This window comes from Narcine bancroftii, chromosome 6 (assembly GCF_036971445.1).
Source record: "Narcine bancroftii isolate sNarBan1 chromosome 6, sNarBan1.hap1, whole genome shotgun sequence".
In the NCBI taxonomy this organism is placed as follows: domain Eukaryota; kingdom Metazoa; phylum Chordata; class Chondrichthyes; order Torpediniformes; family Narcinidae; genus Narcine; species Narcine bancroftii.
The window spans coordinates 223,296,756-223,323,181 of record NC_091474.1 but is presented as its reverse complement, the minus strand read 5'-3'; the positions used below and the strand labels follow the sequence as shown (position 1 = coordinate 223,323,181).

Here is a 26,426-nt window from a genome sequence, read left to right as displayed (position 1 = left end):
GAGCGATAGACTTGCACTCCAAGGTCCCTCTGTACATCAACATTCCTAAGATCCCTGCCTTCATCCACTTGTAACCTCTAAGTGTGTGCAAGCCACATGTAGAATGTTAAAAAGATAGTTAGCATCATGGGTCAAAGTAAATCTTAGATAGAAATATTATTTCCACAAATGTTACCATTTTGCTTTCCAGATTGGCATTAAATTGTTAACCTACTTGATAAACGACAGAAGATAGCTTGTGAGGGGAAATTGAAATGCTCTGGTGCAGTGAAACATTTAAGAGCAAGTATTTATACAACAGGAAAAAAAATGACAGTATCAAAATGGCTTGACAAGTTGCAGAGGTGAAGAATCAATAGACTGGGTGTATAACAAGAAATTACAAACCTGGTCAGTTGGGTTGTGAATGGAAACTAGAAAAAATGCTTAAGATCCGTAAAACTTGAGGCAAATTTGCGATGATGTGGAGCAGATACCCAGCTAAGGAAACGAATGCTGGTTTCAATCAACAAGTTCATATTGTACTGGTTTTGTGATGGTACGGCTGATGAGGCTTATCAGTGCCTGAGCCAGGAACACAGCAAGGTGCCAGTGTTCTTCCCCGCTCCGTGCTGTTCGTTGATGTAAGTCAGGGCATGTATGGAGATGCCATGATTCATTTTGCGAACAGTTTGTCAAGGCCCAAGAGTTGAATACCAGAAGTGTAATGTGATTGTCCTCAGTGACCTGCGATAGACAGGGTCAGGATGAAATGAGCTAGCATGTTCCATTCCTCATTGCGCCTAGGAGATGCAAATCTAGAAAGCTGCTGAGGGAGTTCATTTGAGAATCTCATTAAAAATGCATAGATTCTTGTGGTGATTTAATAGAACCAAACTACCAAGAATCTAAGATACAGATTTAATTGAACAGGTTGAAAAGACTTTTCTCTGCTCATCAAATGCACCCAAGTGTGAATGGAATTGCACAAGCTCTCATTGATTGTTGATGGCATTGGGGCTGCTGGTTATAATGCCCAGCTATACTCTCCGACCTGGTACCTGGCTTGAAAATAGCCAGAAATGATCTGTATTGCCAGCTATTTTATAAAGGACATGTAGTGTCTCATTTTCCAATTCCCAAAAATTTCCCCTCCACTTCTGATTAATAATCTTGTCCCAACAGAAAGAAGAGAAATTAAATGAATAAAAAGGTTGCTGTAAAATTGAATAATGATGGCCTCTTTTGTAGAACAGATGGATGAATGTGGTTGGAAGCAGAATGGAGGCTTCTTATTTTTGCTGCTGACCTGCTGGGCAATCTGATATATCACGAAGTCGGGCATAGAAAAGCAAGCAGAACCAGACATAAAGAGGCAGGCAACGAATAAATGAGTAGGGGCAGAACTAGAAATAAACTTGTGGAGCAAAGGGGAAACAGATCCACCCTTGATAAAAAGGTAAAACAGACGCTCTAGGCTGTGGAATTGCAACCTCAGTGATGACAGGAAATACAAAAGACTGAGCTTTGTGTGGTCAGCTGTGCTTGCATATTACTGTCTGGCTGTTTATCAGAAAGTATAATTTTTAATATGATCTTAAAAGGGGGAATTAGGAACAATACTTTGTTTTTATTCAATCTTTTGGACTTTTGAGATTCAAACACAAAATGTTAGTTTTCCTCTCTCCACTTGACCCTCAACCATCCAAGATCATTTGGTACGAAATTCATAAGATTATCCATCGAAATTTACAGGATTTCAGAATCATTTTGTGGAGGGGGTTGAAGACATACACCTGGCTCTTTCAGGCATCAATTGTTGTTTTTCAGGACAACCTTTGCCCTCAGCAGTGAATAAGAGTGTGAAGTGAGGACTTCTTTCTCTGTCCACAAGGCAAGATTATTCATTGGTAACACCCACTAAAAAGTGAGTTGATCTTAAATGAACAAAAATAGAACAGAACTTGTGATTTGCATTTTTTTTTTAAATCAATTAAACTTAGAAATTAACACCCATCATTCTGTCACAGTCAGGGTGCAGCAAAACTCTATATGATATTCTTGAATTCAAAGGAGTTTCTCCATTGGAGAAAGTGGGGCATGTAACAACAACTTGCATTTAAATAGCTGCTTGAAAAGACCAAGCACTTCATATCAAGAACTTCAGTACAAAATTCCAGACTGACAATCCAGCATTGTACTGAGGAAGTGGCTGCATTGTGATAGTGCCATCTTTAAGTTGAGATATTAAACCAAAATACTGTTGATTCTTTGGGTGAAATTGAAAAATTGTTTCAAGCTATTTTAAATAAACTGACTGAATGTAATCTCCTTAACCAAGGCTGAAAATTCTTCAAGCCAATCCAAATACACTCTGGATTTCAGCCTTCAAATGGAATATAATCAGATATATTGTGCCTTGAGATCTCCTCCAATGGCTCCCTGCCCTTGCTACCATATCTTCCCACACATCCAGCAGCAGTTTGTGACCACAGTTATTGAGACTGTTGGTGCTACACATGATCAATCTCTGTACAAGTATCACTCTTTTGCTTGTCTGATAAAGAACAGCCTATGCAATCAACATCTCAGTCCAGAAGTTCTATGACACAAGAAATGGGAACGAAGTGAATAGAAGTAGGAGCAGGTGTAGGCCATCTCACTTGTCAAACCTATTCAGTCATTTAATAAAATCAAGGCAGATCTGGGCGTGGACTCTATTCCACATCACTCTCAATTCCCCTATTCTTCAAAAATCTACTTATATCTTAAATATATTCAATGAGGCACCCTCTACTGTGTCCTTGGACAGAGAATTCACTACTCTCTGGGAGTAGTATATCCTAATTGTCTGTCTAAAATATACTCCCCTGAATCTTGAGAATATGTCCCTAGTTCCATCTTAAGCCACACAATGGTCCACATAACCCATTGAAGAGAATCAACAACTGGCTCGTGCAGCTAATTTGCACGAGGTCTTTTATTATCTGTATTTACAGTGAGGCAAGAACACTGTAAACTGTTGAGGAAGTTAGAATGAATATCCTCCTTCTCCACTCTCAGTTTCTGTAATTCTGGACATAACTTGATATGGACAGAAAACTGATTGGCAGGCAGAAAGCAAAGTTGTAATTAATGGGACCTTCTCAATTTGGCTGTGGTTATTTTTAGGAACCACAAGGTTCAGTGGTGCGAACCCAGCTATTTACATTTTTTTTAAATTAAATAATCTAGACATAAGAATTGTATGTAATATCTTTGTTTTCAAATGACACCAAGCTGGGTGGTAGTGTTCTCTGTGAGGAAGATTCCGAGGCTGCACAATTACTTGGACCGATTAAGGAGAGATGGCAGATGCAATATAATGTAGGTGAGCATAAGGTTATCCACCTCGGTGGCAAAAACAGAAAGTAGATTATCCTCTGAATAGGAAAAGGAGAGTTGCAACAAGACCCGGGTGTCATGGTGCATCAGTCATTGAAAGTTGGAATCCAGGTCCAGCAAATGGTGAAGAAAACAAATGGTATGTCATGTCCCCTTTATTTATCATTCATACCATGCTCTCATGGTAAAGATGAGATAAGTTTCTCTAGGACCACAGAACATATTTACATAAATATAAGTTAGAAAACAAAATTAAACACATTAAAATATATTAACAGTCCACGGTACCCTATCCACAAGTGTTCTGGGAATTCAAAAGTCTGATGGCTTGGGGAAACAAATTGTTGCCCAATCTGGACATAAGGGCCTGAGTGTTACGGTACCTCCTACCAGATGGAAGAAGAGAGAACATTTTACATAAGGGATGTGTGGAGTCCTTCACAATGTTTATTGCCTTTCACCTGAATCGAGTGCTGCATATGCCCTTTATGGTAGGAAGAGAGCCCCCCAATGATCTTTTCTGATGACTTCACTATCCTCTGTGGTCTGAGGAGGTGCAGCTTCCAAACCAGGTGGTGATGCAGTTGCATAGGATGCTCTCGATACATCCTCTGTAGAATGTAGTGAGGATGGAGGGTGGGAGATGAACTTTCCTCAACCTTCACAGGAAATAGAGGTAATGCTGGGCTTTCTTTGCCATGGAGCTGGTGTTAAGGGACCAGGTGAGATTCTCACTTGATTAAAGCCAAAAGGCCGAGAAGCGATCAGGTGAGATTCTCCACCAAGTACACTCCAAGGAACTTGATACTCTTGACGACCTCAATGGTGAAGCCATCAATGGTTTGCAAAATGTGGTCCCCCAAGCCCTCCTGAAGTCGACAACCATCTCTTTTTTTTTAATGTTCAGATACAGGTTGTTGGCTCTGCACCAGTCCGTTAGTGACTGTTGGACTTTGTATTGAGTTTTGAATATGGAGCAGGGAGGTCTTACTGCAGTCGTACAGAGTCTCGATGAGACCACACCTTGCGTATTGTGTATAGTTTTTGTCTCCTAATCCGAGGAAGGACATTCTTCCTACTGAGGGAGTGCAATGAAGATTTACCAAACTGATTCCTGGGATGGCATGACTGATGCATGAAGAAAGACTGGATAGACTAGGGTAAAACTCATTGGAATTTAGAAGAATGAGAGGGGATCTCGTTGAGACGTAGATAATTCTGATAGGACCAAACAGGTTAGATGCAAGAAGAATGTTCCCAATGTTGGGGAAATTCAGAACAAGGGTCACAGTTTAAGGATAAGGGGCCAGACAAATGGACTGAGATGAGGAGAAACTTCTTCACTCAGAGAGTTGTGAACTTTGGAATTCCCTGTTCCCCAAAGTTGTTGAGGCTGGTCCATTTGATATATTCAGAAATAAGGTGGATGTTGCTGATGTGATCAAGGGGTATGAACATAAAGTAGGAATAGGGAACTGAGGTTACATGATTAGTCAAGATCGTATTGAATAGTGGAGTAGATCGAAGAGCCAAATGGCCTTCTCCTGCACCTATTTTCTCTGATAACTATAACCAGAAAAACAATCCAGCTACTCTGCAAATACATATTTGTTCAAATAAATAAAACTTAGTCCATAGTGTTTGTGAACTTTTGTGAGTGGATGGAGAATATCCCACATTACATTCGTTGCTATATTTCAATGGTCAGTAAAGTGAGGTGCTGATAGATTTTCTTCTCATAAGAATGAGTGACATGGCGATATTAGGGCAAAAAGCTTGTCCAAATGAAGGAACTTAGACAGACAAATAGGTCTGAGAGGGACTTTCAAAGCACTTCCTCAAGTTTCAAAAGACATGACTACTTATGACAAAGCAATTAAAATTAGCCTTAATTGGAGGAGTGCAGAGACCTCAAAACTGTGAGGATGGAGGATCCATCAAGACAGAGAGGTCATATCATGGAGGGTTGGAATACCAAGGTCAGAGTCCAAACCTGGCTGTTGGTTCAGTAATGTCTCAACATGTATCAGTGAGTTATAGATTCATAGAGGTATTAAAAGGGACAAGGGGTTGATGCTAAATAAAGAAATGGTGGATTCTTTTGTCATTATGGTGCCAGCTTGCCATGTTGAAGACGGGCTCAAAGGAGGAATTCCTACCATGAGAAACTGTAATGGCATTGATTTACTACAGCTTACAAACAAATAAAGAATACACTCACTCATTTCTTTCAGCTTTTTTGAAGTCAACTTTCTTTTATTATTTACTAGACACAACATTGCATTCTTCAACTCCCAAACATCACCCAGCTAAACTCCTCTGACCTTTTCATTGGATCACTGCCACATGGGTGATCCTGACACTCTCACTCTCCTCCTTCTGCATCTGAGATTCATGACTCGTATACTGACGCTTAACACACCTATGCATGTGCGCAATTACTCCTGTGCATTGCATCACTTACGTCATCAGCACCGCTCCCGATGAAGGTAAGTACACAACCGTGACAAAACTGAAATTGTAATTTTTGCCTCGGAAGCTGGAGAGGTCAATGACCTCCATAGCTTGATTGCGGAGATTTCCCTAGCTTACGTGAAGATATGCCACATCACAAGACATAACAGTTTTGTACACTGCTCACATCATTAAACGATCAATATATTGCAGAAATAAAGCAAAGTCTAGTGATCAGAACAGCAGTTGCTACAGCACCAATGGTTGCTTAGTGGCTGCTTCAGAATTAGTTACACCAATTTATTTTCTCAGCAGTTTCAGCCCAACTTGCACCTGCCAGACGGCTTTTACATTAATTTGCAGATAATTCCCATTGCTGCACACATTTCAAGTACAGTCAGGTTCAGACACCAGAGAAGCTACCAAGAAGACTTGTGTACAATGACCAGCAGGAAAACATACAAGCAGCCAAGTAGATCCTTGCCCTTCTCTGTCTCCGAGTTCAGCATTAAAACATAAGAGTAAGTTTTGATCCAACTTTCAGTTTTAAATCAGAAATAACTTAAGCAGCACAAGGCTCACATTAATTATCCAATGTCTTCAACCACTGAAGCAGTTGATCAAGACATTCAGAGAATAGATGCAAGTGAACCAAATTTTGGTTGTTAATGTCAGAATTAGCTGATTGTTGAGTGTTCATTCATTCTTTGTAAAATCTGCATACAATTTGGTCATATGGCATCTCCAAAAGTGTGGATTTATGAGGAATTTCTCACATGTATAAGCAAAGTGTTGAATGGCTGGCTTTTGGTTTGGTACCTTGAGGCATTATGTTTACAAGGCATAAGGGTGAGGCCCATCGTTCAATTGAATTTATTTTGGCTGGAAGCAGAATGCGACAGGAAGCCTCAAAAAATTAATTCTTTTGCAATTCCGCTGCAATGCTTTAAAATGGACAAGTGCAGGGCTTTTTTGATCATTATGATTTTTAATAAAGTCATTTTTAAAATTATAAGTAAGGACTGCAAAAATGGTTTAATAACCAGGTACAACTTACTTTTCACTTATGGTATAAGGACATTAAGTATGAAGAACCAACTTTGAAAAGTTTTCAAAGCTAAAAAGTCTCAACTTTTATCATCCATATTTTTAATGAGAGTGATTTGGGAACAAACATTGTACTTTGCTTCCCACGCTTAACATAGCTTAATGTATCTACTATGAACCTACATTAGTCATTCACCTCTGTCACAGGATTGGCCAAATTACTTTAGTACTTTTTTAGGGAAGTCTGATTGGTGCCTCATATTTTTGACAAGGGTGGACAGAAGTCATTCAGGGCGTGTTATTTAATTTTAAACTTTTAAATATAGTTTTCTCTGTCCATAGTAATTAATGAAAAAAAGCCACTTTCTCATGTCAAACTATAATTAACAGGTCCATGGCAATTATGGCACTATAGTGATGCCAATGGGGGAACAGAGTAATTACACAGTGACAAGTTTACATGAGCAGTTTTCATTGCAAATGTGAATACATGAATTCATATTATCCCTGAGAAAAGCCAGAGAAAAAAAAGATGATTTTCTATGACCATGAACCCAAGGAACTAAGGATTTTTTAAAAACTGAAGCAGGGTGGAAACAGGAGATAAAGTGAATCAGAATGTGAAGGAATAATTTAATCTGTGTATTTAATTCTAATTTTTTATACGTCCATTACAATTTGCTCGGTTTGCAAACATAATGCAAATAACCTACATAAGCATGCAAAATAGATTGTTGCCCTCTCTTTAAATATTTTACATTCATTAAGCTGATTAAATTATGATTTTAAATATCAAATTTCTTATAAATCTTAATCAAAACATTTTTTTTCTGGGCATTCAGCCTAGTATTTAGTGAGAAGAAAAAGTCACCAGAAAATAAAACTTCAGAAAATATTCACAGAAAATTTAGGGAATTCAGGTTCCAAAATGTTAATGTACAAGAAAAATGGACATTTTTCTCAAAACTCAAAACAAATGACAAGATAGGAAGAATAAAAAAACAATGAATGGTGCAAACACAAAACCTGCAGACTCAAGATATTTAGTATATTATAAAGATACCCAGACCATATTTGATTGTGTCATAAACAAGGAAGAAAAGAGAAAATAAATGGCTGTAGCAATCATGAGAATCAAATTTTTAACATTTCTGTTCAAGTTTCATTAAATTGCTTGCATTATAAGTGAATATTAAGCAATATCCTTTGTAGAATCCTTTAATGCAGCAGCATGAGAGATGTTCAATACCAACTTTTGGCCATTTGTCTGATGGAACAAGCAATAAAATTTTCTGTTACCTATTATTCACAATAAAGTATTTAGAACTAATTATGCAGCATATATTGTACAATGTTAAAACAGGGCATTTATTTCAAACATTTGTGCCAGTGTTTAAATTCCAGGGAAATCTCATCCCAATCCATTTATCTAATTTCAGCCTTTCCCTAATGTCTTTCCATTCATCCTTCCCCCCGTTACTCATCCGAACAATGAACCTCAACTACTTCCTATAGCAGCAACTTTTACTTTTTCATTCCGAATCCCACTGTTTAAATCTCCTAATCTGAAACATTGTCTCCTCATCTATAGTGTGTTTACCCCAATCGCTCATTGGTTCTTCATTCACTAATTCAAATATAAAACAACACTGCTTTCTGTTTGGATTCCTCCATGTCCTTAATTTTTGGTATCTTTCTCATCTTCATATCCTTCAGCCCATGAATGCTAACAGTTTAAATTCCTCAATAATTCTCTTGTCATTTCTGCCTTTTTTAAAAAATCTAATCTTCTTTAAAATCTACCTTGCAATCAAATTTAAGATACCTTTCATCACATGGTTTGCTTTGTTTTTTGTCTCATTGTGGTGAAGTGCCTCGAAATGTTTTTCTAGAGGAATGAAGTAGGATGAATGCAATATGTCATAATAACCATCCAGAAAACTAAAGGTAAGCACTGTGAATGAAAAATAGTACTCTTTAGGGACTATATAGTTTAGGGCGGTACAGTTAGGGTAGTTGTTAATGCAGTACTCTTGCAGCGCCAGTGACCTGGGTTTGAATCTGGCACTGTCTGCAAGGTTTCCTCCTGAGTGCTCCAGTTTCCTCCCTTCTTCCAAAAATGTATGGGGTTTGTAGGTTAATTGGTGCATTTGGATGGCATCAGCTTGAGGGCTGGAATGGCCTATTACTGTGCTGTATGTTTAAATTAAATCAAAAATAAAGCACTGATTACCTGTGGAAGATGGGTTCTATGAAACACAAGGGTTCCCATGTTTTATGGGTTGGGCAAAGTGATGGAATGCTGTCTGAGAAGCACGAGGACAAGGATGAATAAACTATGAATTTTGACAACTTTCTCTGGAGATCAGCAGTATTTCACAACATTTATGCTCATTAAAAGGATTTAATGGGGTCTACAAATAGACCGTATCAGCAGGTCAGGACAAATGGTTTTTATTTTGCCCAAGCATTCTTACATTCTGAGAGTTAACATTAATTATTCATAATCCTACTGTCTAATACATTCAAGATCATAACGTGTTTGGAATCAAGAAGGAAGTGTGCAGCATGGCAAATGGCCCATTGGGACACTATCACAGCTGTCGAGTTGACAAAGCTTTGGTTTCTCAGCTTATTACAGACACGTGCCAGTCACACCTTGGGAGTTTGCTGATCTAGGCTAGGGTGTGAGGAGACAATGGAGAAGGAGGGAGGTAAGTGCGGATAATGAAAGGAAAATCATGGCTATAACTTCTGATACTCCACGTGACATTTACAAAAATCTTTAACCTGGTGAGTTTCCCAACCCAATGGAAGAACTTGGGCAGAAAAGAATCAATATAATGGAGGATGGGTTATTTTGATTCAAAGCTGTCTTTCAGAGCCCAAATGGTTAATCTGTGTTATTATCTTGAGCAGCTGCTGGGTGGGTTTACAAGACTCAAAGGATAAAGTTTTTTAAAATGTGCATTTAAATCTACTATGGGTGTAGCATCCCTTTGCTGATGCTCCAGCTGTGGACAGGAACATCTTAAAATTTAATTACAGTAAAACCTTTGAGGAGGCACTGAGTTATACATTATCAGTGCATTTGCTCTAAAAATTGTTCTTTAAACAAAATTTAATTTCTTCCCCAACCTTTTGTGCTAATTTTGAGTGACGATTAGAAAATGGGAGTTGCACAAGGGGAGATTCATCAGTGATACACTCATTAGCATGTTCACTGAGATGACATTTGCACTTGTACCTATAATCATTTCACCTAATCCCTGTTGAGTCCCTCTCTTCATCCGGAAGATCACTGCTTAGCTGCCTCATTCACATATGGCATGCGTATAATTACACTCATTCCATTTTGAAATACATAAATATGACGAATTTCTGGCCCTCTGCCATCAACTTCATCTGCTCTTAAAAAAACTAGAATGTCGCAGTGAAAGTGGGGTGGGAAAATGACGTGAGTCGGAATTTCAATTTAAAGCAAGCATATTAGGCTTAAAAAACAAAGGCACTGCCTTTTCACTCACATTTCAAACAATGTATTTATGCTTAATGAATAAACCAATGTAGATAAAACAATGTTTTTGTTTTAACTACTTAAATGTTTGGTCAGGGTCTCAATATTTACCCATTATTATTATATCACATCAGTCAACCATAGCCACAGTGAAGGGATCAGGGTAAGACAGTAGAAACAGGGCATTTGCCATCCAAAAGCTCGCCTAAGATATTCATGAGTGGAGTGATTGCAGAGAGCTCAGTTGCTCTTATTTCAAAAGACCACAAGACTAAAGGTCCATTCTCCCACTCAGTCTCTCTGCCTGACCTGGTCCCCATAACTTTGGCTGATCAAGAACCTATCAATCTCTCTTAAATAGACCCAATTACTTGCATCCACAACTGCCTGTGGCAACAAATTCCACAGATACACCTTCCAGCTAAAGAAATGTTTCTGCATCTCTGTTCTGTGTGAACCCCTTCAATCCTGAAGTTGTGCCCTCTTGTCCTAAACTCTCCCACCATGGCAAATAACCTTTCTACATCTACTCTGTGTGCCATTCAACATTCAAAACATTTCAATGAGATTCCCCTGCTCCACCCACCCCCCCCCCCCCAAATCATTCTCCTAAATTCCAACAAGCTCAGAGCCATCTAATGTTCTTCATGTGATAACCCTTCATTCCTGGCATCATCCTTGTCAACCTCCTCTGAACCGTTGCTAAAGTCAGCACATCCTTTCGTAAATGAAGAGCCCAACTGCTCACAAAACTCCAAGCAAGGCCTCACCAGCGATTTATAAAACCTCAACATTACATCCCTGCTCTTGAATTCTATTCCTCTTGAAATGAATGCCAGGATTGTGATTTGCCTTCTTCACCACTGACTCAATCTGCAAGTTTTTACCTTCAGGATATCCTGCACGAGGACTCGCAAGTCCCTTTGCATCTGGGAATTTTAAATTTGCTTCCCATTTAGAAAATAGTCTGCCTGTTTATTTCTTCTACTAAAGTGCATGTCCTTTCCAAAATTGTATTTCAGTCAGTAATGATGGGGTCATATTGTTATGATGGGTTGGGGGGCGGTTGAGGGTTGTAGTGGGAGGAGCATAATTTGAACTCTGTGCAGTTTCCAAAAGATTACATTGTGGGCAGGAAAGATCTTTGGAATATTCATGAAAAATTCAACTAAAACAGCCTAAACCTATTAAAATCTGATTATGATCAGTAACCATAGGGAATAGAAATAAAACACAATGAATGAGTTGTTGACATCAATCAGGTTGTGGAAAGGAATGATATTTGTAGATCAATGAGATCAACTTCAGCAGCTCAGAACTGGACTGGGTGGCCACCTGTCTTGTGTGGGCCAAGATAACTCACGTTGGGCAAGGAAAGAAGCAATGTGATGGAGGGTGAAAACAGCAAAGTAACTGACTTGCTGCAATGGGCCAGTTCACTCCACCATTTCTTCCTACTCTATTTACTCACCACTGTCGTATGCACAGTTCCCTCACTCAATTATCTTTCAATAATTCTATTCTGAAAGTGACATTTCATTCTGTACCGGATCTTTTTCTGCAATTGTTTTGGCATTGGAGATCACCCATGACAATGCATATTGGGAGGATTGCAGCCTAAGCTCCAGTTAACTTCCAGCAGTTTGCCCATTGCCTGTCATTGGACACAGAGAATGGCTGGCTTTAATCTTGACCTCAGCCCCACACCCTGGATATGACTCTTGTACTTCACCAGAAGTGTAGCTGATTAGAACTGCCTCATCATGGGCCAGGAACCAGTGAAGGTCAACTCCCCATTATAGAAGCACATATCATCCTCAGGCCACAGTTAATAATTTTTGCACAGTAGGCAGAGGGATGTTTATGGACTCTTATAAAGACATCCAGTACAATTCAAGTTTCCACATTACTGAGTAGACTGTTGAATGCTCAATTACATTTTAAATACTTAACAGTACTGTATTTTCTATATTATGAAAGTGATCATTGAATATCACCTGTTGAACATGATGGGACCCAGGACTACTTTCAAACCGACAACCTTCCGCAGTAAATGGCATACTCTGGCCGCATCACATGAAATGATATAAATACAAGGTAAAAATACAGAGACTTCATCAAAGATTCACAAACACAATATTCACTCTTAACTGTTAAATATGAAAACAAAATGTCCAAGGACCCCTGCCACCATGAACCCACAGATGATATACATTTGGGAACATTTAATGGGTGAAAGGTGATGACATTCTCTGTCCTTACACACTTGGAAGGAATACTTAAGCCAATTAATTTCTTCTCTATGAAAGCCTGCATTCAAATTCTTTTCTACTTGAATAATGTGAAGTACTTCTGTTGCTATAATTATAGATTCCATAGCTCAAATTACTTGCAATAATGGTTGTGCCTCTCCATCCACATGTTCAGAAAACAGATGGCGTAATTTTAAGTACTTAAATCTAATGGCATTTTCTATTCATGATTTACAGCAAGTTTTTGCAATACATTATCAATGGGAATCCTGGTTTCATTGTTATAATTTGCCACAATGGGATCTGACAGAACTCCAGTGGACAATATTTATTCTGTTAATTTCAAGGGAAAATGCAAGGACTGTGGTTTGCATGTTCATATTGTCTTTACTTTCACTGTTTTACTGTCTCTAATCTTTTATAGTTAAGAAAATAATCAATAAAAATAGATACAGTTAGCAAGCCCTTCACAGAATCACAGATATAGGTCATGGGTTCTGCTGCTTAATCAGGCTACGTCACTTTGCAACTTTAAAAAACTTTAAAAATCTTTTAGTAAGCAATGTTGACCACAGCAACTTCTCACCTCACAATCTTCCCTTCCAGTGGTATGGGTGAATCAGGCTTAATCCCTCCAATTTTGGGGGATTTTGACAGACCTCTATTCCAGGCAATTGAATTTTGTGAAATGTCACAATAAGGAGGAATTACACTGCTCTTTCCCTTTATTATTGATGATTTCCTCATTACAAAGGTGTCTGGAGGAAAACCAATGAAGATCAAATGTTGAAGGCAAAGGTAATTTTGTTTGAAATTTGTAACAGGTTAATGTGGTACAACTGCCTCACAATATTGTACAAGTTTTGAGATAAAAGACATTGTGAAATGAATAAAAGACAGCTTTATACACATTTACAAGCTGCCGTCTTGTTCCCCAAACCCTCAGGAATCTTAACCATGACCATATTTAGAGTACAGCAGGGCTGTGCTTTTCATTCAGCCTCCGCATTGTGATAGAGATTTGCTAGACAAATGGGTTTCATAATCATGTCCTCTCTTCACCCCAGCACGAATTCAATTGAGTGTCAGTAAAATGTTTCCCATCAGGGAAAGGAAAACACAGGGCAAGGTCTGGTGCTGGGGAAGGGATAGGTGTGGAGAAGATTATTTATTGAAGCTGAGAACTAGCATAATTCGGCCCTCAGGTGTCTACTGCTGCCTAACTACATCAGTAAATGAGATTGCATTTCCAAAGATGAGGTGCCAAGGAGACAGGTAAACTGAGTGGTGAAGAAGGCCTCTGGTACACTTGCCTTCATCGGTCAGTGTAATGAATACAGGAGCTGGGATATCATACTACAACTGTATAAGTCATTGGTGAGACCACACTTGGAGTAGTGAGTACAGTTCTGTGTAAGAATTGATAACAAAGATATTAATAAGCTGGAAAAGGTACAAAAAACATTCACAGGAACAAGTAGGCTTAAACTTTGAGAGGCTAGATAGGCTGGGACTTTTCTCCCTAAAATGTCAGAGAGTGGTGGGGGTGGATTATAAAATCATGAAGGGCAGAGTTAAATCTTTTTCCTGGGGCAGAGGAGTCTAAAACTAGAGGAAATAAATTAAAGGTGAAGGGGAAAGATTTAAAAAGGACCCAAGGGGCACCTTTGTCCACACAGAAGGTGATAGGTATCTGGAATGAGCTGCCAGAGTTTAGGGTATAGTTGTAATGTTTAAAATACATTTAAACAGGTACGTGGACAGAAAAGGTTAAGAGGGATATGGCAAAACAGAAGTAAACAGGACTAGGTTGGGGACATAACTTGGTCAGCATAGACAATTTGGACTGAAGGGCCTGTTTCTGTGCTCTGAAACTCAATGACATCATGACCCTTACTGACATTTTGATATGCTAATATCCGCAGTCCAGCAAATTATATCAGCGGCTGACCATAGAAAATACCATTTGAAAGGATTAGAACAGCTGAATCACAAATTTACCCCATATTTTCCATCCAAGATAACATTTATTTCAGAAGCTTGATGGTTAAGACACTGGGGAGATAAAGAACATAAATATAAGTAAATAATACTGGATGTAAGTATCACTAGATACAAATGCCCACATTCTGTATTAACGTTCTTAATCCATTTATTCCTGGCAATCCCTCATTTTGTGCTGTTCTAGTGGGAACTGTGGGTGAGACATATGAGAAGAGATGTACCTCTAATTCAAAAAAAGTGTAATGGATAGAAATGTACCATGTTGAATGCTTTTAAACAGTTTAATGATTTTCTTTGACAGATTATTTTCAATACCTGTGAACCACAGTCCTGCAATGACATGATCTGCAGAAATTTGCCTCACTTTGAACTAGTTTATTGATCTGCGGAGCTAACTGGAATGAAATGGCCAATCCAGCACTTATGTAACCAGCACTGCAAAGGTCTAATTTTACATTACAATTCAACTACGAATCTCAAACTTAAATGCACGGTTGCTGAATGTCCATCAACATATACGGGAGGAATGGGCAACAAATACCTTCTCTTTAACTCTTTGAGGACTGCAGCAGCATTTCTGCACCGACATAAGAGGGAAAAAAATTGTAATGTTTTTGTTTTCATAATTGAAGAGAAACCCACAGCTGCTGACATGTGTCCAATTCACAGCATTAAATTTGTTTTCTTTTATTGGAGGTGGGGTGGGGTGTGATGGCATGTATGCTGCAAGACAAAAGCTAATTAAATTTTGTAAGCTGCAAAGGATACTGAGTACTCAAAGGGTTAAAAATCACAGTTATTAGTACAATTACAAAACTTCAAGCAAAATAATTTGTGAGCAGTTAAAACAGAATGGTTAGGTCTCAGTCTTAATTTCCCTCTTGAAACAATGTCAGGACTAATTCTTAGTATGTTGCATATTTGGTTCTTTACCAGCTGAATTAGTCACTGGACACACAGAACATTGTCATTCTTTGGCTCGTTAAACTTACTTGGAGATGCTTCAAAGCTTGATTAAAACCCATTTTGTTCTGTAAATTGATGCCACTACCAAACAGGAATTGGATCAAAAAGTAAAGCTTTTGAAACAAAAGCTACATGTAGTGACAAACTTATTTTTCAGCCTTAGAGGAAACAATTGAGAAATTCCGCTGACAATTGAATCTGAAAACTGCAAAGGTCTCAATGGCTGAGAATGATTCTATGCAGCTAATTTATTTGTAAAAAGACCCTCCATCCACAGTGACCTGAGCAATGGCACGGTGGAAAGATACAAGAGTGGCAACTCGAAGAGAGGATGAGGGTCAACGGTGTCAATGGTATTAGGGTGATAAAGGATGAGAAACTTGGGCCGAGAAACCTCAAGAGTAAGGTAATTTTGTTAACAAGTGTAAAATATCACATTTGAAGAAAAATTTGAGCCATTAAATATGTCAGGTCATCTATCTTATACAGGCAGCAGTCAATATACTCAGACTACAAATAAGACTTTCAAAGTGAAATTGAGGAGACAAAACTGAAGAATTACTTCAGAAAAATTGAACAGTACATTGTGAGAGACTGCAGTTTCTGAATTAATTAATCAAGATGCGTGAAACTACCTTTATCTACTTGTTTTTCAGATAATCTTAATATCACTCCTTCAATATGAGAACTTAATTTACTATAATGGAATATAATTTAACACCATGATAAGAATTATATTTTACTTAGGAACTCAGGAGTGACCTATAACTCACTCACTCCAGAGTAGAAAATGATCGAAATGTATTACTTTGGTACACTATTGTTACCTGTCAACTCAACTCATCTGCAAGTAGAGCTTCATGAGAAAAAATATCAGAGAAGCAGCCACTGTTGGAGAAACCTATTGAGGTTGCAGTAATTAACTCTTTGCAGCCTGGTAAAGATTCCAGTCCCAATGACTTCCCAGCAGAATTTTATGACTTTTTCTTATTTATTGATACCCAATATAGATTCGGTACTTTCTGAATCTTTGACTGCTGGAAGACTTCTGGATTCCTTTTTTTTTGTAATTATTTATCGCACTATGAACCATATCAACCAATATATTTACAGATGCATCTCTTTAAATGTTCACAGTGACATTTTCCCTTTTTTTCCCCATCCCTCCCTTCCCCCTTCCCATCCCCCTCCAAAAACATTGAACATATAAAATACAATAAAACAATATCTTTATACAAAAGGAATACAAACAAAAAAGTCGTATCATCTACTTATACACATTAAATCTGATCGTGTTTATCTTCTTATCATTTTAGGTGGTGGTGGTCCAAGGCCTGCTCTTTCTGTTATGTTTCATATATGGTTCCCAGGTTTTTTCAAACATTGTAACTTTGTCTTTTAAATTATATGTGATTTTTTTTCCCAATGGGATACACTTAAACTTGGTTATATATTCCGTTAATGTTTATAGTCATGTAGTCTAACGTGGCCATCTTATATCTTTATTTTCACTTCTTTTCTGCCGCTTCACCATCTCCATCCCCTTTTTTTCCATTACTGTCTTTTAAGTTTTCTTTTTTAATCTCAATATATGACAACGCACTTAAGACATGAAATACCCCAACAATCCCCAAAAGCAATAACCCTTTAACCCCAAATGAACCTCCCCTCGGTGGATTGCCCCTTGTTGGCAACCACAACTCCCCTTTCCATTTGGTTTGCGAACTTACTGTCAAGCGTCAACCGATTTCACAGCGACCATTATTCTCCCCCCAGCCCCCCCAGAGAACACTATTTTCCTATACATATAACAAAGCTCTCTCTTTTTTTCCCCCTTCCCCTTCTCTTATCCATCTTTAAATCTTTGTATTATACATCATCTTTACTTTATATTTTTACATATTTTTGTATATTTTCTTGCCGGTCTTCCTGCTTGTCACTCTTCCTCCTCTCTTCTCCTGTCCTGCAAATGTTCAGCAAATTCTTCGGCTTTCTTTGGGTCTATTCTGTTCCCCAGGAGGATTCCTTTTATGAAGTCTCAGTCTCTCTTATTCCAAAAAAGAACAAAGATCCTTCTTCTTACAGGTTAATTTCTCTTTTGAATGTTAATGCTAAGATATTGTCTAAGGCTTTGGGGCATAGATGAGAATATATTATGCCTTTTATTATCTCTGAAGATCAAACTGGGTTTATAAAGGGTCATTATTCACAATTTAATATCTGTCATTTATTAAATATCCTGTACTCTCCCACTGTTTCACCTTCTAAGTGTATTCTTTCCTTAGAAGCTGAGAAAGCCTTCGATAGAGCAGAATGGAACTATTTTTTTTAAATGTATTAGATAAATTTAATTTTGGCCCTAAATTTATTAATTGGATTAAATTAATATATTTTTCTCCTATTGCTTCAATTTTTACAAATTCAATGAAATCCAAAGCATTTAAGGTCCACCATGACTAGACAAGGTTGCCTTTTAAGCCCATTATTACTTAATTAGAATTAGAACCATTTGCAGTGGCCTTTCCACAATCTGATGATATTTCTGGTATGACATGGGGTGGGACTGCTTATAAAATCAAGGTTTAAGCAGATGACTTCTTATTGCATATATCTGACACTAATCATTCCTTCCAGCTATTTGATCACTCCTTCATCAATTTGAGTACAGTAACTAAACCTGTTCCTTCACTTAATGGATATTCTGCACTAAATTACTATATATACACTTGAAAGAATAATCATGTGGCATAAAATCAGTTCAATAGATAGCATTAACATTTTGGTTTCCAAGACAACAGGAAATCCTCAACTTAAAAATTACAAATATATAATTAATATATAAATCATCCAACAACTGATGCTTGAACAAGTTGCTTTATTTGATTTATGATGTTTTTCTAAAACTATCCCAGAAACTTAATTATTTTTTGACTTGACTTTTGGTCACTTTTTAAACAAATTTTTGATTTCAACAAGCTGTCAAGTCAATTAAGAAATTGGAAAGTAAAAAAAATTGCAAATACTGGAAATCTGAAATAAAGGCAGAAAATACTGGCAGGTCAGGGAACAACTGTGGAAAGAGAAATTAGAGGAATCATTTCATCAGGATGTGGTCACAGAGAGAACATTTCAGCTATGAGGAGATACTGGATATGCTGGTTTTGTTTCTTTTAGTGTGTTGAAAGCAGGGATGTGGCTTGTGGAGGGACTTGGATGAGAACACAAAATACTGAAGGATATAGATAAATAGTGGTGATAGTGAGAAACCTTTACCCTTTACAGAGCTGTGTATAATCAAAGGTTTAAGGTAAGGGATAGGTGATATAGAACAGTTTTAGGGGTGTTTTCCCCTCCACACAGAAGTGATTGATATCTGCAAAATATACCACCTGAGAGAATGATGGAGAGGTGGGGACACTCACAACACAAAAAAAGAACACGATGGCATAGGTGGCTGAATGCTGGGAAAATGGATCATCAAGGATGCAGACTGAGCCAAAGGGTCAGTTTCATTTTTTAATAATTTTTTATTTTTCACACTGTGAACCATATCAACCAAAATATGTACAAACATTTCTCATTAAATTTACACATTAGTCTTTTCACCCCTTTTTTACCACCCCTTTCCCTCCCTCCCCTCTACCTACCCCCCTCCAAAACCCATAAATATTCAACATATACAACATATACAATACAATAAAACCATAAAACAATATATTCACACAAAGGAAAGTAAACAAGAAAATTGCGTCATCTATTTATTACACACTGAATCTAGTCATTTTGTCTTCTTATTATTTTCATTCTCATTTTAGGGGATGGAGTTCGTAGGCAAGCCTTCTCTGATATGTTCCATGTACGGTTCCCAAATTTGTTCAAACATTGTGACTTTATTTTTAAAATTATATGTTATTTTTTCCAATGGAATACATTTATTCATTCCCATATACTATTGCTGTACTCTCAGGCTCTCTTCTGATTTCTAAGTTGACATTTTACATTTTTTTGCTACAGCTAAGGCTATCATAATAAATCTTTTTTGCGCTTCATCCAGTTTAAGGTCTAATTCTTTACTTCTTATATTACTTAAAAGAAAGATCTCTGGATATTTTGGTAGGTTGCTTTTTTGTGATTTTATTTAAGATTTGATTTAGATCTTCCCAAAAAATTTTCACTTTCTCACATGCCCAAATTGCATGTACTGTTGTTCCCGTTTCCTTCTTACAGCGAAAACATCTATCTGATCATGTTGGATCCCATTTATTTAACTTTTGGGGCATGATATATAGCCTGTGAAACCAATTATATTGTATCATGTGTAACCTCATATTTATTATATTTCTCATAGTTCCAGAGCATAACTTTTCCCATATTTTATTTTTTATCTTTATGTTTAGGTCTTTTTCCCCACTTTTGTTTGGGTTTATAGCTTATTTCATCATTTTCTTTCTCTTGCAGCTTGATGTACACATTTGTTATAAATCCTTTAATTATCATTGTGTCTGTAATCACATATTCAAAGCTGCTTCCTTCTGGAAATCTCAGTCTGCTTCCCAATTTATCCTTTCAGTAGGTTTTCAGTTGGTGGTATGCAAACATTGTACCATGAGTTATTCCATATTTGTACTTCATTTGTTCAAATGCTAATAAATTATTTCCCAAAAAACAATTTTCTATTCTTTTAATTCCTTTTCTCTCCCATTCTCTAAAGGAAAGGTTATCTATTGTGAAAGGGATTAGTTGATTTTGCGTCAATAATAATTTTGGTACTTGGTAATTTGTTTTCTTACTTTCTACGTGAATCTTCTTCCAAATGTTGAGCAGACGGTGCAGTACTGGGGAACTTCTATATTGCACCAGTTTTTCCATCCCACTTATAAAGTATATGTTCTGGTACCTTCTCTCCTATTTTATCTAGCTCTACCCTGGTCCAATCTGGTTTTTCCCTTGTTTGATAAAAATCTGATAGATAACTTAATTGTGCTGCTCTATAATAATTTTTAAAGTTTGGTAGCTGCAAACCACCTTGTTTGTACCATTCTGTTAATTTATCTAGTGCTATTCTCAGTTTCCATATTTGTACTTCAACTGTTCAAATGTTAATAAATTATTTCCCAAAAAACAGTTTTCTATTCTTTTGATTCCTTTTCTCTCCCATTCTCTAAAAGAAAGGTCTATTGTAAAAGCGATTAGCGGATTTTGCGTCAATAGTAATTTTGGTATTTGATAATTCGTTGTTTTCCTTTCTAAGTGGATCTTCTTCCATGTATTAACTAAATGATGCAGTACTGGTGAGTTTTTATATTGCACCAGCTTTTCATCCCACTTATAAAGTATATGTTCTGGTACCTTTTCCCCTATTTTATCTAGTTCTATCTTAGTCCAGTCTGGTTTTTCCCTTGTCTGGTAAAAATCTGATAAATACCTCAATTGTGCGGCTCTATAATAATTTCTAAAATTTGGTAACTGTAAACCACCTTGATTATACCTCTCTGCTAATTTATCTAACGCTACCCTTGAATTCCTCCCTTTCCACAAGAATTTCCTTATTATTCTCTTTATTTCCTTAAAGAATTTTTCTGTTAAGGGAATTGGTAATGTTTAAAATAAATATTGTATCCTTGGGAACACGTTCATTTTAATGCAGTTTACCCTCCCTATCAACATTAGCAGTAATTCTTTCCAGTGTTCCAAGTTTTCCTGCAATATTTTTTATTAGTGGCTGATAATTTAGTTTTACAAGTGGCTTAAGTTATTATCTAACCTGATCCCTAGGTATCGGATTGCTTGTGCTTGCCATTTAAATGGTGATTCTTTTTTAAATTCTGTATAGTTTGCGTTACTCATTGGCATCACTTCATTTTTATTTGCGTTTATCTTGTACACCGATATTTCTCCATAATTCTTTTACTGATACCTTTGGTTCTGTTAGGTATACTACGATGTAATCTGCAAATAAACCGATTTTATTGTCCTCCTTTATTTTTATCCCTTTTATTTTATTTTCTGTTATCAGTTCTGCCAATGGTTCTATTGCTTAAGGCAATGAGGGGGATAGTGCATATCCCTGTCTAGTTGACCTACTTAATTTAAAGTGACTCGATACATATCCATTTACTGTTACCTTTGCCAATGGTCCATTATACAATACTTAAATCCAATTTATATATTTTTCTGGTAGATTAAACTTCAGTAATACTTTAAATAAGTAATTCCTCTCTACTCTGTCAAAGGCTTTCTCTGCGTCTAGAGCAACAGGCACTGTTGGTTTCTTATTTCCTTGAACTGCATGGATTAGATTAATAAGTTTGCAGACATTGTCCGCTGTTCGTCTTTTCTTAATAAATCCAGTTTGATCTTGTTTTACTATTTTTGGTACACAATCGCACAATCTGTTTGCTAATAATTTCGCTATTATCTTATAGTCTGAGTTAAGTCGAGATATTGGTCTATATGATGCTAGTGTTAATGGATCCTTCCCCATCTTTGGTATTACTGTAATTATTGCTGTCTTACATAAATCTGTTCCTCAACATGATTATCCAACTGCACGAAAACCAACAAGGTCGGGTCAGATACAGCAATGAGCTCTCTGAACCCTTCTCCATTAACAATGGCGTGAAGCAAGGCTGTGTTCTCGCACCATCCCTCTTTTCAATCTTCTTCAGCATGATGCTGAACCAAGCCATGAAAGACCCCAACAATGAAGACGCTGTTTACATCCGGTACCGCACGGATGGCAGTCTCTTCAATCTGAGGTGCCTGCAAGCTCACACCAAGACACAAGAGAAACTTGTCCGTGAACTACTCTTTGCAGACGATGCCGCTTTAGTTGCCCATTCAGAGCCAGCTCTTCAGCGCTTGACGTCCTGCTTTGCGGAAGTTGCCAAAATGTTTGGCCTGGAAGTCAGCCTGAAGAAAACTGAGGTCCTCCATCAGCCAGCTCCCCACCATGACTACCAGCCCCCCCACATCTCCATCGGGCACACAAAACTCAAAACGGTCAACCAGTTTACCTATCTTGGCTGCACCATTTCATCAGATGCAAGGATCGACAATGAGATAGACAACAGACTCGCCAAGGCAAATAGTGCCTTTGGTAGACTACACAAAAGAGTCTGGAAAAACAACCAACTGAAAAACCTCACAAAGATAAGCGTATACAGAGCCGTTGTCATACCCACACTCCTGTTCGGCTCCGAATCATGGGTCCTCTACCGGCACCACCTACGGCTCCTAGAACGCTTCCACCAGCGTTGTCTCCGCTCCATCCTCAACATCCATTGGAATGCTTTCATCCCTAACGTCGAAGTACTCGAGATGGCAGAGGTCGACAGCATCGAGTCCACGCTGCTGAAGATCCAGCTGCGCTGGATGGGTCACGTCTCCAGAATGGAGGACCATCGCCTTCCCAAGATCGTGTTATATGGCGAGCTCTCCACTGGCCACCGTGACAGAGGTGCACCAAAGAAAAGGTACAAGGACTGCCTAAAGAAATCTCTTGGTGCCTGCCACATTGACCACCGCCAGTGGGCTGATAACGCCTCAAACCGTGCATCTTGGTGCCTCACAGTTTGGCGGGCAGCAACCTCCTTTGAAGAAGACCGCAGAGCCCACCTCACTGACAAAAGGCAAAGGAGGAAAAACCCAACACCCAACCCCAACCAACCAATTTTCCCCTGCAACCGCTGCAACCGTGTCTGCCTGTCCCGCATCGGACTTGTCAGCCACAAACGAGCCTGCAGCTGACGTGGACTTTTTACCCCCTCCATAAATCTTCGTCCGCGAAGCCAAGCCAAAGAAAAAAGAAACATAAATCTGGCAAGTTTTGTGTTTCTTCTATCTGGTTCATTACTTCCAGGAGAGGAGGAATTAAAAACTCTTTATATGTTTTATAGAATTCTATTGGAAATCCATCCTCTCCTGGTGTTTTATTGTTCGGCAGCTTTTTTAAAATATATCCTGTACTTCTTCTATTTCAAATAGTTTTATTAGCTTGTTTTGTTCCTCTTCTTGCAATTTCGGCAGCTCAACTTTAGCTAAAAATTACTCTATTTTATTATCTTTCCCCTCGTTTTCAGTTTCATACAATTGTTCATAAAATTCCTTAAAATTTTCCTAATGTCTGTTGGATTATATGTAATTTGTTTGTCCTTTTTCCTTGATGCCAGTATTGTTCTTTTAGCTTGTTCTGTTTTAAATTGCCAGGCTAATATTTTGTGTGTTTTTTCTGCCAGTTTGTAATACCTTTGCTTTGTCTTCATTATGTTCTTCTCCACCTTGTATGTTTGTAATGTTTCGTATTTAATTTTTTTGTCCGCCAATTCTCTCTTTTTCGTTTTATCATCCCTTTTTACTAATTCCTTTTCTGTACTTACTATCTCCCTTTCCAACTGCTCTATTTCCTAATTGTAATCCTTTTTCATCTTAGTCACATAACTTATTATCTATCCTCTAATGAAGGCTTTCATTGCATCCCATAATATAAATTTGTTTTTCACTGATCCTGTGTTTATTTCAAAATATGTTTTAATTTGGCGTTCAATAAACTCTCTAAATTCCTGTCTTCTAAGTAGCATGGAGTTTAACCTCCATCTATATGTTCTTGGTGGGATGTCTTCCAGTTCTATTGCTAATAATAGGGGTGAATGATCTGATAGTAGTCTAGCTTTATACTCAGTTTTCCTAACTCTCCCTTGAATATGGGCTGACAACAAAAACATATCAATCCTTGAGTAAGTTTTGTGCCTACTCGAATAATATGAAAATTCCTTCTCTCTCGGGTGTTGCCTCCTCCATATATCCTTATGTTTCATTTCCTGCATTGATTTAACCATAAATTTGGCTACTTTATTCTTTTTACTTGTCTTTTGTCCAGTTTTATCCAACATTGCGTCCAAATCAAGGTTAAAATCCCCTCCTATCAATATATTTCCTTGTGTGTCTGCAATCTTCAAAAAAATATCCTGCATAAACTTTTGATCCTCCTCATTAAGTGCATATATACTGGGCAAATTCCAAAATTCTGAGTATATCTGACACTTTATCATTGCATACCTACCTCCCTGTCAGATGTATTATTTCTTCCTCTATTTTGATTGGTACATTTTTGTTAACTAGTATGGCTACACCTCTAGCTTTTGAATTATAGGATGCTGCCGTCAAGTGTCCTACCCAGTCTCTCTTTAGTTTGTTATGTTCTGCTTCAGTTAGATGCGTTTCTTGTACAAATGCTATATCAATTTTTTCCTTCTTCAAAAAATTTAGTAGCCTCTTCCTTTTAATTTGGTTATGTATTCCATTAATGTTTATAGTCATATAGTTCAACATGGCCATCTTATATCTTGCATACATCTCTTTGCCACCTCCAAACCCCTTTTCCCCATTTTCATCTCTTAGTTTTCTCTTATTATACTTAATGTATGACAACACATTTAAGACATAAAGTACCCCCACAGTTCCCACACCCACTAATACTTAAACCCCAAAAGTTCCCCCCCTCTCTGAGTTGCCCCATATCCCTTGCCGGGCAACCACAACTCCCCTTTTCAATTGGGTTGCGATCTTGTTTGCAGTGTCAACTGATTTTGCAGTGACGGTCATTCCCTCTCCACCCAGACCTCTCCAGAAAACACTTTTTTTAAAAAACACATAGAACAAAGCTCTCTCTCTTCTTTTTTCTCCCCCTTACTCCCTTCCTTACCTTCTCTTTTCCCTCTTTAATTCTTTATATATACATTGTTTTTACATCCCCGGGTATAAATATTTTAAGCACGGCTGGATGTCTTAATATGAATTTGTAACTTTTTTTCCATAAAGTTGATTTTGCTGTATTAAATTCCTTCTTTCTCTTTAAGAGTTCAAAAATTATGTCTGGGTTAAAAAATATTTTTTGACCCTTGTATTCCAATGGTTTATTATCTTCTCTAATTTTATTCCTTGCCCATTCCCGTATATTTTCTCTTGTCGTGTATCTAAAAATTTTACTAAAATGGATCTTGGTTTTTGATGTGTCTGTGGTTTCGGAGCTAGTGGTCTGTGTGCCCTTTCTATTTCCATTTCTTCCTGCATTTCTGTCGTTCCCAGGACCTTCGGGATTCATCCTTTTATAAATTCCTTCATGTCTGTGCCTTCTTCACCCTCCTTCAGGCCCACTATTTTTATGTTGTTTCGCCTACTATAATTTTCCAACTTATCAATTTTCTGAGATAACAACTCTTGTGTCTCTTTAATTTTTTTGTCACTTTCTTCCAATTTTTCTCTTAAGTCATTCACTTCCATTTCTACAGCCGTTTCCCGCTCTTCCACATTCTCTACTCTTTTCCCTATTTCTGTTATCTTCTGTTCTTTTTATTTTTCTTTTAATAGCACTAAATTCTAATGACAACCATTCTTTTAATGCTCTCATTTGTTCTTCAAAAAAGACTTTATCTATATTCTGTCCATCAGTTTTACCTTCTATTTATCTGTGAAGATCTTGGTCTTCTTCTTCCTCTTCTTCTATGTCTGTATCTGTGTTTGTGTCTTCTTCTTCTCTTCTCTGTGTCTGAGTCTCTTCTGTTTTTCCTGATGAGCTGCTTGTATCTCTTTGATGGGCCTCTTCTTGCTGGGCCTCTTGTTGCTGTTCCTCCCCTCCTGGGCTGCTTGTCTGTTGTGCTTCCTGACGTTGGTCTTCTTGTCGATCTTCCCTCCGTCTGTCTTCCACGTCTGTTTTGTCGCACCCTCTTCTGCTGTCTTCCTTAGCCTCCATCTGAGAGCCCTGGTGTCGGGCATCCCTCAGCTGCTCGGTCTATGACAGCCCACTCCTCTGCTGAGTCCCTCTC

The 26,426-nt window shown here is 37.7% G+C and overlaps 1 protein-coding gene across 11 annotated transcripts in view; it reads right to left on the bottom strand.

Annotated features, from left to right (window-relative positions):
- The window catches only part of sobpa (sine oculis binding protein homolog (Drosophila) a), a 427,151-nt gene that overhangs the window by 105,148 nt on the left and 295,577 nt on the right, over window positions 1-26,426 (bottom strand). For 9 of the 11 annotated variants that reach the window (XR_011340735.1, XM_069887499.1, XM_069887498.1 and 6 more), the window contains 2 exons: window positions 14,635-14,688; window positions 12,379-12,444 (listed from right to left, as the gene is read on the bottom strand). The exons of 1 other annotated variant lie outside the window; for it this stretch is intronic. Coding sequence is in view for 9 of the 10 variants with exons in the window: in XM_069887499.1 (XP_069743600.1) it covers window positions 12,379-12,444; window positions 14,635-14,688 (120 nt within the window). In the remaining variant the exon portion in view is untranslated. The remainder of the gene's footprint in view (window positions 1-12,378; window positions 12,445-14,634; window positions 14,689-26,426) is intronic. One more of the 11 variants, XM_069887497.1, reaches the window with a different exon arrangement.